The sequence below is a fragment of the Drosophila teissieri genome, chromosome 3L (genome assembly GCF_016746235.2).
Source record: "Drosophila teissieri strain GT53w chromosome 3L, Prin_Dtei_1.1, whole genome shotgun sequence".
Classification (NCBI taxonomy): domain Eukaryota; kingdom Metazoa; phylum Arthropoda; class Insecta; order Diptera; family Drosophilidae; genus Drosophila; species Drosophila teissieri.
Window position 1 is genome coordinate 18,210,768 of NC_053031.1, and position 12,408 is coordinate 18,223,175.

A 12,408-nucleotide genomic window follows, 5' to 3' on the forward strand; every position below is an offset into this window, starting at 1 on the left:
AGCCCATGTCGATAGGTCAAAACCAGACAGACGCAGTTATCGATAGAAAATTGCCAGCTGTGCAATAATTGTGCTATTGGCCAAATTACTTTGTTTTCTATATCAATCTAGCACGAATATGCTGCCCAAACTGAAAATATCCGCATTCCTGCTGAAGGTGAGACTTTAAGTAGTTTAATTAACCATTTATTGGTTACCCGGACTCTCCGATTGCAGCGCCTGGAGCGAACAAAGCAGCAGTGTAGTGGTTGTTTATATGGAGTTTTCTACGGAGAAGGCACCTTACTCCTTCTGAGTGTCAACATCGAGTCCAGCTTGGGGCAGCTGAACTACGAGCAGATCCAACACAGATTCCCGGCAGAACTGGATCTATGCGGACTGGTCAAGTTTGGTGGTTGCACTGATGGCGAGGCGCACCTTAATGAGGTCATCAAATCCGTGGATATCACCGATAATCCCATCCTATTGCAATGCGAATTGGGCACCTTGGTGGGCCTGCGGGCCTCGTTCTTCGTCCACGGAAAGTTGGAGGAGGTGACCTACGAAGTGATGGAGGCGGATCAGCTGTACAACGACTTTTGCTTCACCCGGCTGCACTGCGGATTCTATCTGCAAACGGCCGCCACACCTGAATCCGTGTCCCGGGAAATGCATGTGCTGCGCAAGAGGGTGGCCGACGGCAATCTTGTGTTTAACGTTCCGCAGACAAAAATTTTCATCAACAGCTACGGGCCCCTGGACAAGCGGTTTAGCTGCGATTCCCAAATTCAGGATCTTATAGACGTCATTCCCAGTCCAGGACATGAAAAGGAGACTACTGGTGGCGACAAAAAGAAGTCCAAAAGTCAGAATACGCCAATCAAGAGACTTGCGCCGACTGGCTGTGACTACGAGGTTATCCCCATCGATGTGATGCGCTCGCGCAGTCGTGACCCCGTGGCCCGGGATTCACCACCTCATCCGGCACTTAGCATTGCAGTGGCCACTGAGGAACAGATCCGAGTACAGGTTCCATTAGAGATCGAAGCCATGGCCATTCTCTGCCGGAAGACCAAGCTCCAGCGGCTGTACGACGTGCTCATCGAGAGCATCTGTAGAGCTCTGAGACTGTTCGAATTGAGCCTGATTGAACATCTCACAGAGTCGGAAAGTGGAAAGCTGCTGGTGCCCGCTAGCTATCACTTTTATCCCCAAGAGTTTGGGCACTTCGTAAGCTGCGCTTATCTCGAAGATTTGGGTGACGATAAGCCCAGCATGCTGGAGAGACGCAAGCGCCTGCATCGACAATTTGCTTTGCCAGTCAGTCGTCCATATTTCCGCAGGGCCAACCAGGTGCGTTTCCTGGGCGAAACGGAGGACGCACCATGGACTCCCCTGCTAAATACTCACATCGGAGTCCGTCCCAGTGGAGTGGTCGACGGCAAGGAGTACTTAGTGAACGGTAATTACCATTACTATCACTACCTGCAACAGCAGGTGCAAGATAAGGGATGGGGATGCGCCTATCGCTCGCTGCAGACTATTTGCTCCTGGTTTGTGCTGCAGGGTTATACGAACGCACCGATTCCGACGCATCTGGAGGTGCAGGAATACCTTCACAAGATCAACGACAAACCTGCTGCATTCGTAGGATCCTCTCAGTGGATTGGTTCGACGGAAATCAGCATGTGTCTGCAGGGATTCCTCAACGTGGATTCAAAGATTCTGCATGTAGCCTCTGGAGCTGAGCTGGCTACTGTTGCCTCTGAGCTGGCGATGCACTTCCAAACGCAAGGAACACCGGTGATGATTGGTGGCGGTGTGCTGGCCCACACCATTATCGGAGTGGACTACTGCGTGCAGACGGGTCAGGTGAAGTTCCTCATCCTGGATCCCCATTACACAGGTGCCGATGATCTGGCCACCATCCAAATTAAAGGCTGGTGCGGCTGGAAGGGCATGGACTTTTGGGCCAAGGGCAGCTACTACAATCTTTGCATGCCCCAGCGGCCCATTTTGTATTAGGTTCACATAGTTTCCTTTCCATTTGCATTTAGGTAGGCGAGTATGAGTCGATTTGTTTTGCTTAGGCATAAAGTATATGATTTTATATTGGGTAATATTTTTGTAATTAAAAATCAAGAAACATATTTTGTATGCACTTGTCAGCTGTTACTTAGCAGTTTTACGTTTGGCAATAATACAAGTCGACCCAACCTAAAGGACAATTTAGGTAAAGCTTTAAAGTGGTTTTTGTATAAATATTTTGATGTGTATGATACTTGTGTACTTTAATTTTATTTCACTTGTATGTTAAATGTCGATGCTATATATCAATATCAATTAAACAATATTTTTAAATTGTAGCTTAGTAACAAAATGGAGACAGGTGTTAGTCCTAGAGTAACTTCTTATTTGGAAGCAGTCCCGGGTTAAACACCACTCTTAGAGTACTTCTTCCAGTAACGCTTGACATCATCGTGACCATTCTTTTGCACCACCATTGTGCGAGTTCGCTCATTTTGCCACACCAGCATATGGATCGACTGAGCGTAGTCTCTTAGCGTTACGAAATCTGTATGCGAGAGGAACTGATTGTACACCACGCCTTCGGTGTAGGTGAAGCGATTTCGCTCTAGTTCCCACAGCTTAATTTGATCAACGACTGTGGGAGGCAGGCAGGATTTGGACTGAATGGCAGACTCGACCAATCGCATATTGGGATGCGCATACTGCTCCAGATACGAGACAATCTGCTCTGCCGTAATACCGCCACGCAACGCCTGACGCACTGAATCCCGAGTTAGTACGCCCACGACGAGATTGGGAAACCGGTAGAGAAGCTCCGTGAACAGACCTAACACGGCCACCTGCAGCGGAGAATCAGTGTAGGCATACACCCGGTAATTCGTCTCCACAACGATGTAGCCACAGTCCTGGGTAGCCTCCTCATCCATGGCCACAGAGGCAGTCGCAGCCGCCTCCTTGCTGGTCACATTCAGAGCCAAACGTGTGGGATAGAAGCGTCCCTCCTTACGCTTACGCTGGAAGACCAGTCCAAACTCCCGTAGATGCTGCAGGAAGGTCAGCATCTGACTGTTCATGCCCTCCGAACTATAATCCCTGCCCAGCGTAGAAAAACTGAGCTGGAACAACATGGATAAGCATTCCGGCAGGCTGATCCCTCTCTCTTCGCACGTGTCCAGGTACTGGAGCATAAAGTGCCACACCTGAGCTCGCGTGTCCAGCAGCAGGAACTGAAAGCCCTGCCGGGTGATTGTGATACCATCGCGTTCATCCCTTTTCATGAGATTGGCGTGCAGCAGAATCCTAACGGCGTCCGGACTGATGGCCTCCGCATCGGTGCCATTGCGATTTCCGGTGCCGACCATGTAGTGCAAGACGCAGCGCCAGCGGGACATGGCGTATGTATCCAGGAAAGCAATGTCCCTGGGCTTTGAGTCCTTCTCCAGCGTGTTGGTCATGGGCCAAGGCTTTCCGCCGCCCAGCAGCACCTGGCGCACGCTTTTCTTAAAGGTGGGCGATAGCTCCCATGCAGAAAGGCCACCCGGAATGGCTGTGACCCGCCAGACGTTCAAAGCCGTCAGGCAGCTGGTTGCCTCGGCTTGCTCCCTGCAAAGGTAATTGATCGCACCGATGTTTCTTAAACCAATTTAATAGAATCTTACTTGGCGCAACGTTGGGCCCCCCATGATGTGACCACCGCTTGTGGCACTGGTTGATCAACGAACAGTATCCTTATGATAAACTGCCGGGCTATCTCTGGAAGCTCCCGAAATACGGCCAAGCAAATAGGCGGGTAGTTGTAGAGCTTCTCCAGCGACTCTGGCGTTTGGCGAGTGCGCAGGTACTCCTGAAAATCCTTGCACTCCAGGTTCGCAGGACCCTGCACCAAGGGCGACAGGCCGGTGGTTCCACTCCCCCCGGCAGCCGAGTACCGACCAGTACCGGATTTCGTGTCGGCCATGACGGTTCGAATGTCGAATTGGTAAACAAAATATTTTCATCACATTCTCATCGATAGCCGGTCTTTCGTCGCGTGACAATCGATAGTATTTATCAAAGGCGTTACAAAGAGGGTTTTTTTCCCGAAAATGCAATATTTTCAGTCAATGTTCGATTAGAGAAAAATACATTTTATTTTGTTAAAAATTAAAAAAGATTGTTAATGCAAAAATATATGTATTGATCAGTACATGTTATTTTTCAGTATACATTTCCCTTAAAAAAATCATTTTTTAAAATATTTATGTAATGAAAGTATTAAATTAATCAAGAGGAACTATGCCCAGAGCGTTCTAATAGTGCGAATAACAGAATCCCTTTTTTTTCCACACGCATGTCCTCGGGCATATGTCGAAATAGTGATGGGCCCCCCCAGTTATCGATTACAGCTGTAACTCTGCACACGTGCTGGGCAAAGTATTTTTGTATTGTTATTTGATTTTACTAATTCTCCTGACAAGAAATGAGTGACGACGAGGAGCACTACGAACCGAAGGCGCACAAGAAGCTGCTGCAGGCCATCGGCAGTCTGGGCAAGGTGCAGTACATCCAGAAGTCCACGCGCGACGAGCGGCAGTCGCGCCAGGATGAGTTCCAACTGGTGAAAGGTGTTTCGTCGGCGGAAACAGATAGTGCCCCCCGAGCCGTGGGTTTGAACGATCTGGTTGATATCCTGCGCACCTCCACCAAGCACAGTCAGACGGGAAAGAAGCTTAAGAACGTCCAGGGCAGCAAGAAGGTACTTGAGAAGCCGTTGGAGAAACCAGCAGCAGATCGCATTAAGCGAACCATTGGCTACGAGGGAGTGACCAAGAAGCTCGGTCGCTGGGATGCTGTGGTGGCTCAACAGAGATCTGCGGAGACGCAGGTAAGTGAATGTCAATTCATACGATGAAAGACATTAACTCCAAAACATATTACAGATCTTTCCCTTACCCTCCGAAACGGTTTACGTGAACACTTCGGCGAAAACACGATCCCTAAACACACGGATCAAATCCAATCTTGCTAAGGAACTCGAGGCTAACAACCTGAAACTACGGGAACTGAGGAAAGCACAAATTGGGGACACCACGGATGAAAAAGAGCTGGCCAAGCAGGAGCGCCTTTTACTGCAAAAGAAGCTTACACGGGATGAGCTCTTCGCCCGTCGCAAGGAGCTGGCTTACCTGAAGATGCGCGAGTCTCAAAAGTCAGCAAAGGCACGCATGCAAAACAAAATCAAATCGAAAAAGTTCCACAAGCTGCAAAAGCGTCAGAAAATGTTGGAGCAGATGAAGGAGTTCGAGTTGCTGCAGAAAACCAATCCGGAAGCGGCGCTGGAAAAGCTAAATGCGCTGGAAAAAAGTCGAGTCCAGGAGCGCGCCAGCCTGCGGCACAAGAACACCGGTACTTGGGCTAAGAATCTGCAGATACGGGCCAAATACGACAAGGATGTGCGAAAGGATCTGGCCGAGCAGTTGGCTGTTAGCAGGGAACTGACCCAGAAAAAGCACCAGTCAGACAGCGAAGATGAAACTATCAACAAGAGAGTGGTTCCCGAGGAGGAGGAGAATGACTACGATCCCTTTAATCCTTGGACAAAACGAAAAGCTACGGAGGAAACGGAAAATGGAAAAGGTGAAAGTGAGGATTCCAATTGGCGACAATACTGGACAAAAAGGAATAAAAATGAAAAGTTACTGGAGGAGCATCGTAGGAATATGGAAGAAGTCCAAGATAACGACGAGCAGGAGGAGAAAGAAACTATACACAAATCATTAGACGAAGTAAAACCTACCAAGAAGAACCTAAAGAAATCGAAAGTTAAGATAGAAAATGGCTGGCAGGTGGAAAATATTAGCCCAACTGAACAGAAAAAAATCATGGGAAACCCGAATTCAAAAACCATTGATGACATTTTTGAGAAGCACGAAGATGAAATCAGAGCCAAACTAACTAAGAAAATGGAGAAACTAAAGGAACGGGTAAACAAACTAAAAGAAGCCCCCGTCAAGGGAAAAAAGACGAAAAAGAAGGACGTCCTGCAAAACCTTAAAAGTCTGGCTTTAAAAAAGAGCAAGCAGCAGGTGGAGATCGACGAGCCTCTGAACTACGAGGATGATAAAGACTCACAGATTAATATCCCTGCCCAATTGGAAGTTAATACAGAAAGCACGGAAACTCCAGCTGTGGACACCATAGATCCCAACAAGGTAACCACTTTAGTGTTCAGCCAAAAAAAGAACAGCTCGGGAGGCCTTAATGATGCTCTGATAGACGATGAAGCAGCAGAATACGACGAGGAAGACGCGGCTGCTGAACGGCAGTTGACAATCAGTCAGGCCTTCGAGGACGATGACATTGTAGCTGATTTTAATCGGGACAAAAGCAAGGACTCGGAGCTGAAAAACACTGAGCTTCAGCTGGCCCTGCCTGGATGGGGTTCCTGGGCGGGTGCTGGCATTTCGAAGGAGGTAATGGAGCGACGAAACAAGCGGCTTCTACTTAAGTTGGCCGCTCCAGAAAAGCGTCGTGACGAAAATAAGGATAATCTTTACCTCAACGAGTCAGCCAGCAAGAAGGCGCGCGAGCACATGGTCTCCAGCATCCCATTTCCTTTCCGATCCCTGGCAGACTACGAAGCCAGTATCCGTGCCCCAGTTGGCCGGAACTTTGTGCCGGAGACGGCCTTCCGCATGCTGACCCGTCCGGCTGTCATCACGCGCAAGGGTCAGGTAATCGAGCCTATGACTGAGAGCGAGCTGGTCAAGCCGGACAGGCGTCTACGTCACATCGTGGACAGGAGGATAAAGCGCATACCGAAAGTGCCATCCAAGGCCAAGATAGCATAGAACTAGGAATAGTTTTAAAAATAAATCTGAATAAAATGAATGAAAAGGAAGTAACTTTTGTCTACTTGTTTGGAAAAATCTAGAATTAGATCTTGAACAATTGTATTGAAATGGATGCCCTTTTTCAGGGCATGATGGATTGCACCGAGCCCTTACTCTCAAATTTAAAAAAAGTATTTAAATGTAATGTTAAAAAAGCCATAGCATATAGGACTTAGGATAGAAATGAGGAAAATCAAGAAAGAACATAGTTAATGTTGCAAGAAACTCGCTGTTATATTTTTCAATCTTGATGGATAAATATTAATAGCTTTTATGTAAAACCAAAATTGTTTAAAAAGAGTGTGGATAATAACAACGAACGTTAAAGATGTATATATACATAGATAGATGAATAGACCCGTGAGGGAAAGAATTCAAAACACATATACCCAATTCTGGTTTTAAGATCTATTAGAAAGTGTATATGCTTATCTTTATGTTTATAGTTTGGTTGCATATCAATCAAAAATATAAAAATCAAAACGTCTGAAGCACTTCACATTACTAAAAATATAAAACTAAATATTACCGTAGTATTGCTAGAAAAGGTATATGAACACTGAATAATTTTAAATTTAAATTCGATAGCTCTTGTAACCGTGCGCAATGTGACCAGACTATCGGTGTCCATCAAACGATAGCATGGCGTTAAGTTTTTAGGTATTTTGTGGAGTTTCTCACGGACGGCAAGCACATTTTGGAATTAATAATTTCTGAGGTTCTTGTGTTAAGCCAACGATTTTCGCCGCGGAAATGTACGAACTAAAGACTCTGCTGCCGCAATTCGACATCAAGCTGCCCACCTGCATGTATCACCTCAAGAACGTGAGCCTGGCGGCGGATCCTCTGGCCAGCGGCTCCTCCACATCCGCTCCCACATCCGCGTCCACATCATCATGCGTAAGTTAAATTGCCAGGCCGGTGAGAAGTTGGTCGGTTCGCAAGGGCAGTGAATTTACGACGTATGTCTACAACGCCACATCCATTCCATTCCCGCATGTGTGATCCTTGCCAGAAATTGGAGGCCAACTGGATCAGCAAAACAGGGCAAAACGCAGCCACATGTGCACTTGATTTGGACTCTTTAGGCCGACAAATACAGCGACTGCTAAAGGTTAAGACCACCAAACTAAAATACGAAATTCTATTTATAAACCACCGACTAACAAAAAAAAAAGAAAAACTCAGTACCAGAAATATTTATAATGCATCCATGCTTCGTTTGTGTGTTCTTGTGGCCTTGGCCAATTGACTATGGAGCTCCTTGTGTTGCCTAACATATCCTCATTTTTGCTTTACTTTCAGGACGATACGGCATCAGTGGCAGCCCGCCAGGAGAAGGTTCTCAAGCAGCTGGAGGAGCTCAAGGCGCAGCTGGGACAAATCCGGGCAGGACTCGGGGTTTGCGGCAAGACCTTCCAGCACACGACTGCCTTCCAGAATGGTGGATTAAAGGAGGTACGACTATTAGTATGCCAAGGTCAATACTGGAAATTTAGCCTAACAGTCGGTTTGCTACTCCCGAAAAGCTTCAAAGCTAACAATATTTAGAAGCTGATGCAATGGGATTTAATTATGCGTAACATAGCTTTGAAAAGTCTTCGCTAAACAAAAGAGTTTCATAACCTTTAAGGCATATTTAATTATAATATGTTAAATAAATCAACGACAGGTGCCACTGCAGGATGTCGTCATCAATGGACATCCCAACTTTATACCCTATGCCTTGTTGGCCTTAAAGAATGCCTGGCGTGATCTGTACACCATTGATGTCAAGACCTTTACGCACTCCACGATGGCCGACATTGGACCAGCAGCTCGTGAATTCGAGGCCAACTTGGCGAAGGTTCCAGTAAACCCAGCTTTGCCCAAGATTAGTGTGACGCTCATCTGGAAGAACTGTGAGTAAGAGATATGGCATATCACCAAAACTGCAATTTAAATCGCAAAGTAGCCTTTACGCTCCATAAATATGGAATTACCTGATCTTGATTCCCATTCCTAACCCCTCCACGAAGTACAAGTACTGATTATGCAACGCATTCCAGGCGAACACACCGAGATGATCAGCTCGCCCACCATGTACGTGCCCATCTACGGAGAGGTTAACATCATTCGCTATCTGGGCCGTGTGGGTCCAGCCGAATATCGCTATGAGGGCTCTCCGCTCTGCAATGAGATCGACCTCGTCCTGGACATCTGTTACCAACTGTTGCGCTGCAACACGCACAAAACGCAGGTGGCTATGGTGCGCCTGCTGGACAAGCGACTGCAGAAACAGCAGTACTTCGGTGGATCCCAGATGTCGGTGGCAGATATCGGAGTCTACAGCTCACTGATACGCATGCCAGCTGTTACCGATAAGGATCTGACGCCTGCGCTTTTGGCTTGGAGAAAAAGGGCTAAGCTCGTGGTTCAAATCTAAATACTTTAATCGACAAAGGCGAACAAATAAATTATAGAATTCAATGTGATGGAATGAGTAGTTTTGTGTACCCTTTACGTTCTTAAAAAAAAACCAAGAACATTTTTTCCCAACAAACTCAAGGACCATCATTTTTTTCGTAATTTTATTTGGCCTATTTATCTTTGTTGCAATTCTGTTTCTCTTTGAACAATGCGCTTCATCGTTTCTATATTGCAATAGCTGGTTTTAAACTTACTTTGTCAACTTTGCACTTAAAAATTGCTTAATCGCTAGGTTCCATATTTGCTTTTATTCTTGAAATCCATTGATTGTTTATTATGTGTATGCTGTGTCATTATGTACGATAGGATGCCGCGTCGCGAATTGGGACATTTGTATTTCGTTTCCGCTCATAAAAATGTGTGTATGTATATTTTTAAATACTAAATACCTAGTACATATGCTGTGTATATATTCATGTATATTGATAATCAGTTTCTGTTTGAGTTTCTTGTATTATCGCTTTTATTTTTGTTTCTGTGTTGCTAGATGCGTATAAAGGATTTGGAGAAGTCCCTGAACTCTTAATTGCTTACCCACAGGCTGGGAATTAAGTTAGCCCGCGTATACCTGTAGCTTATACGAATCATCTTAGTTATCAAAGTAAAAGTGAGTAGATAAAATCAGCTTAGGACCATTGTTTCAACTACCCTCGTATAAACATGGTAAATAATTGTTTTCTCAGTTGTTCGGTTTAGTTTTGAAACGTTTATAATTAGAATTAATCATAGTAATAATGTTGGAGAAATGAAAAGGCGGTGGCTCGCCGCCTTGGGCAGGAGTGGGAGGAAGAGATGACGCGACCCTGGCCTGGCTGCATTATGTGGTCTCGCCCTTTCCGCTGTCATCAGCGGATTCGGCATCGTCCGCTCCGGCAGCGGCCGCCTCCCTGCCCAGCCCGTTGTTCTTGCACTTGCTGTTGCCTCCATTATTTTTGCTAATCGGCGCCGTGGCACTGTCCTCATCCTCATCCTCGTCCTCATCATCGTCGTCGTCCTCATCGAAGTCATCATCAGATGGCAGATCATCCTCCGTCTCCAGGTCGAAATCATCATCGTAGAAGTTGGCATCCAGGCCAGACTCCGTTGTGGGCTTGCGCGTGGGCTTCAGGCAATAGTCCTCCAGGGTCATCGGCACCACAATGCCTTCCCGCTTGGCCTCTGCGTTGGCGGCCAGTGCCTGTTTCCGTATGATGTTTGGATACTCATTGTCCTTACCCTGAAATCAGCAAGTCCTTATTAAAGAGCCAAGTAGCGTTTGTAAATGTCTAGTATACGGACTTCAAGCGTTGCGTTGTTTGATTTGATTGGTGGTTTAGTCTTCTTTAATAATTACAATTAATAGATTAAGAATTAGAAAGGTCGAATAAGTTTCATTGGCAAAACAAGTATTTATTAAATTCTTATGAAAAGAGAACGTATTACAATGTAATACTGGACATATGTACGTTTGAAGAACAAAAATCAAGGCATGCAATTAAAAGTGAATAACAACGAACAAATTAAAAAAAGAAGCATTGAATTGGGCATTGAAATCCAGTAAACTGAAACTCAGTAAACTATATCTGGGCCTAGCAACTAAAGTAGATTGTAAATCAGTCTACTCCATAATTGTCATTTTTGCATCGCTTTCATTATGAGAAGTCCGTATACTAGACATTTACTACGACTAGAAGAGCCAGTCTAACCTGTGAGTCCCGCCATCGGCGGTACATGACCGAGGCGTCCACGTTGGCCGGCGAGAATGTGTTCGGCTCGTTGAGCAGCGATATGACCGACAACAGGATGGTGCGCACATTCTGCGTGGGATTCCAGCGCTCGCAGGGTAGCTCCCCGCTCTGCGGATCATCCACCGGCGGATGTAGTATGGATATGCACAGATCACCGTTCTCGTACACATTTGGGTGCCAGACCTTGGTCAGGAAGCGTATGGATGGCGGTGAGTATGGATAGTCGTGCGGGAACTTCATGTGCGCCTTGAAGTAGCCGCCTTGGTAAAGGGTGTCCGGTGGCCCGAAGATGGCCACCTCCCATTCGAACAAATTGTCGTCGTTGATCAGTTTGACGCGGAATCCCTCCACCGGCTCTTCCTGCAGTGACTTGTACTCCATGGCCAGGGCGCGAACTGCCGAGCTGCTGGGCGTGGTGGTTGGGGCGGCACCGGTGGCGGACGACGAGGTCGCCAGGGATCCTGAGCTCGCCATCATTGTGGAGGACGATGTTGCATGCTGCGATGTGGAGGCGGCGGTGGTCATTTGTTCAGCCACTTGCAGTTGTTGCCGTGCTCTGTTTGTGAAAGAGTTATCCGAATGCCGAGACATGTCAATATTTTGATTTAAATATGTATGTTTACGGAGTGTTCAAAATGGCTACTATCTAAGGCTACCACTTTCTTGCCCGCGAGTGTCTATTTGCAGGGTCAATATCTTGCTGCCTGCTGATGAATTCAAGGTGAGCACGTCACAAAAGCGATGACTGTGCGGCTGCTTGAAAATACTGGGCTGGGAAAACTGCGAAATTTCGTTTAGAACCTGGTCTAATTGTACAGGAGAATTGCGGAAATATTCTTCTATATATGTCGTTTTTGAAAATGGGGGAAACTATTTTTGCTCTTGACGTTACTCTTGATTTTGTTGTTGTTACTTTCACAGCAGACAACACAGAATTAATTACCGATTGCCAACCAAAACTTGAGTGGAAAATTGATTTCTATAAAGCAAAGCCGACAGCCCGATTATACGTACTTGTGTGGGCAATTTTTTTGACTTTTTTAACGTGTTTTTAATGCTTTTTATTATTTTTGTTTGACTTGCAACAATTTCACTTTACAAAACAAAAACCAGGGTGGCATTATTTTAACCAGGGATGGCCACGCTGAGTCTGCCGTTAAGAAGGTGACGTTTGCGCATGTTCTCAGCGCGCAGCAATACGAACGGGAGTGACGTCACAAGTATTGCAATTCTTGCGAGTTTCGAAATTATACAAAAAATATTTGACTATGCTATGATAGACAGAACTATCAGTGTATATTTAAATACAAATAAAGGTGGTGATGTATATA

General features: G+C 46.1%; 5 protein-coding genes across 9 annotated transcripts; 3 read left to right on the forward strand and 2 right to left on the reverse strand.

Moving 5' to 3' along the window:
* Positions 1 to 21: 21 nt before the first annotated feature.
* LOC122615718 (probable Ufm1-specific protease 2) lies at positions 22 to 2,241 on the forward strand. Its single transcript, XM_043790792.1, has 2 exons — positions 22 to 157; positions 217 to 2,241. The coding sequence occupies exons 1-2, from the start codon at positions 119 to 121 to the stop codon at positions 2,002 to 2,004; spliced, it is 1,827 nt and encodes a 608-aa protein (XP_043646727.1). The 5' UTR covers positions 22 to 118; the 3' UTR covers positions 2,005 to 2,241.
* Positions 2,242 to 2,243: 2 nt separating this feature from the next.
* LOC122615719 (general transcription factor IIH subunit 4) lies at positions 2,244 to 4,023 on the reverse strand. Its single transcript, XM_043790793.1, has 2 exons — positions 3,669 to 4,023; positions 2,244 to 3,612 (listed from the first exon to the last, which is right to left on the reverse strand). Exons 1-2 carry the CDS (start codon positions 3,965 to 3,967, stop codon positions 2,412 to 2,414), a joined length of 1,500 nt encoding a protein of 499 aa, XP_043646728.1. The 5' UTR covers positions 3,968 to 4,023; the 3' UTR covers positions 2,244 to 2,411.
* A 335-nt stretch (positions 4,024 to 4,358) lies between these two features.
* Positions 4,359 to 6,889, forward strand: LOC122616418 (U3 small nucleolar RNA-associated protein 14 homolog C). The gene is made up of 2 exons (XM_043791857.1): positions 4,359 to 4,873; positions 4,929 to 6,889. Exons 1-2 carry the CDS (start codon positions 4,469 to 4,471, stop codon positions 6,837 to 6,839), a joined length of 2,316 nt encoding a protein of 771 aa, XP_043647792.1. The 5' UTR covers positions 4,359 to 4,468; the 3' UTR covers positions 6,840 to 6,889.
* A 645-nt stretch (positions 6,890 to 7,534) lies between these two features.
* Positions 7,535 to 9,360, forward strand: LOC122617157 (probable aminoacyl tRNA synthase complex-interacting multifunctional protein 2). Of its 2 annotated transcripts, XM_043792882.1 has the most exons (5): positions 7,535 to 7,781; positions 7,897 to 7,995; positions 8,187 to 8,339; positions 8,554 to 8,782; positions 8,930 to 9,360. In XM_043792882.1, the coding sequence occupies exons 1-5, from the start codon at positions 7,635 to 7,637 to the stop codon at positions 9,304 to 9,306; spliced, it is 1,005 nt and encodes a 334-aa protein (XP_043648817.1). In that variant the 5' UTR covers positions 7,535 to 7,634; the 3' UTR covers positions 9,307 to 9,360. The 2 variants fall into 2 exon arrangements, with proteins under 2 accessions (XP_043648817.1, XP_043648818.1); XM_043792883.1 differs by lacking the exon at positions 7,897 to 7,995 and having other exon boundaries at positions 7,536 to 7,781.
* Positions 9,361 to 10,036: 676 nt separating this feature from the next.
* LOC122616238 (ubiquitin-conjugating enzyme E2 R2) lies at positions 10,037 to 12,234 on the reverse strand. 4 transcript variants are annotated; one of them, XM_043791623.1, is made up of 3 exons: positions 12,092 to 12,234; positions 11,036 to 11,633; positions 10,037 to 10,566 (listed from the first exon to the last, which is right to left on the reverse strand). In XM_043791623.1, exons 2-3 carry the CDS (start codon positions 11,600 to 11,602, stop codon positions 10,168 to 10,170), a joined length of 966 nt encoding a protein of 321 aa, XP_043647558.1. In that variant the 5' UTR covers positions 11,603 to 11,633; positions 12,092 to 12,234; the 3' UTR covers positions 10,037 to 10,167. The 4 variants fall into 4 exon arrangements, with proteins under 4 accessions (XP_043647558.1, XP_043647559.1, XP_043647556.1 ...); XM_043791624.1 differs by lacking the exon at positions 12,092 to 12,234 and adding an exon at positions 12,021 to 12,039; XM_043791621.1 differs by lacking the exon at positions 12,092 to 12,234 and having other exon boundaries at positions 11,036 to 11,966.
* Positions 12,235 to 12,408: the final 174 nt, after the last annotated feature.

Bases quoted from the DNA above. Each gene is read 5' to 3' on its own strand.
- LOC122615718 (XM_043790792.1), top strand. From the start codon at position 119: ATGCTGCCCAAACTGAAAATATCCGCATTCCTGCTGAAG. The intron at 158-216 runs GTGAGACTTTAA...CTCCGATTGCAG, and splicing joins TATCCGCATTCCTGCTGAAG to CGCCTGGAGCGAACAAAGCA.
- LOC122615719 (XM_043790793.1), bottom strand. From the start codon at position 3,967: ATGGCCGACACGAAATCCGGTACTGGTCGGTACTCGGCTGCCGGGGGG. The intron at 3,613-3,668 runs GTAAGATTCTAT...TTACCTTTGCAG, and splicing joins GGGGCCCAACGTTGCGCCAA to GGAGCAAGCCGAGGCAACCA.
- LOC122616418 (XM_043791857.1), top strand. From the start codon at position 4,469: ATGAGTGACGACGAGGAGCACTACGAACCGAAGGCGCACAAGAAGCTG. The intron at 4,874-4,928 runs GTAAGTGAATGT...AACATATTACAG, and splicing joins AGAGATCTGCGGAGACGCAG to ATCTTTCCCTTACCCTCCGA.
- LOC122617157 (XM_043792882.1), top strand. From the start codon at position 7,635: ATGTACGAACTAAAGACTCTGCTGCCGCAATTCGACATCAAGCTGCCC. The intron at 7,782-7,896 runs GTAAGTTAAATT...GATCCTTGCCAG, and splicing joins CCGCGTCCACATCATCATGC to AAATTGGAGGCCAACTGGAT. The intron at 8,340-8,553 runs GTACGACTATTA...AATCAACGACAG, and splicing joins AGAATGGTGGATTAAAGGAG to GTGCCACTGCAGGATGTCGT.
- LOC122616238 (XM_043791621.1), bottom strand. From the start codon at position 11,668: ATGTCTCGGCATTCGGATAACTCTTTCACAAACAGAGCACGGCAACAA. The intron at 10,567-11,035 runs GTTAGACTGGCT...TGCTGATTTCAG, and splicing joins GCCGATGGCGGGACTCACAG to GGTAAGGACAATGAGTATCC.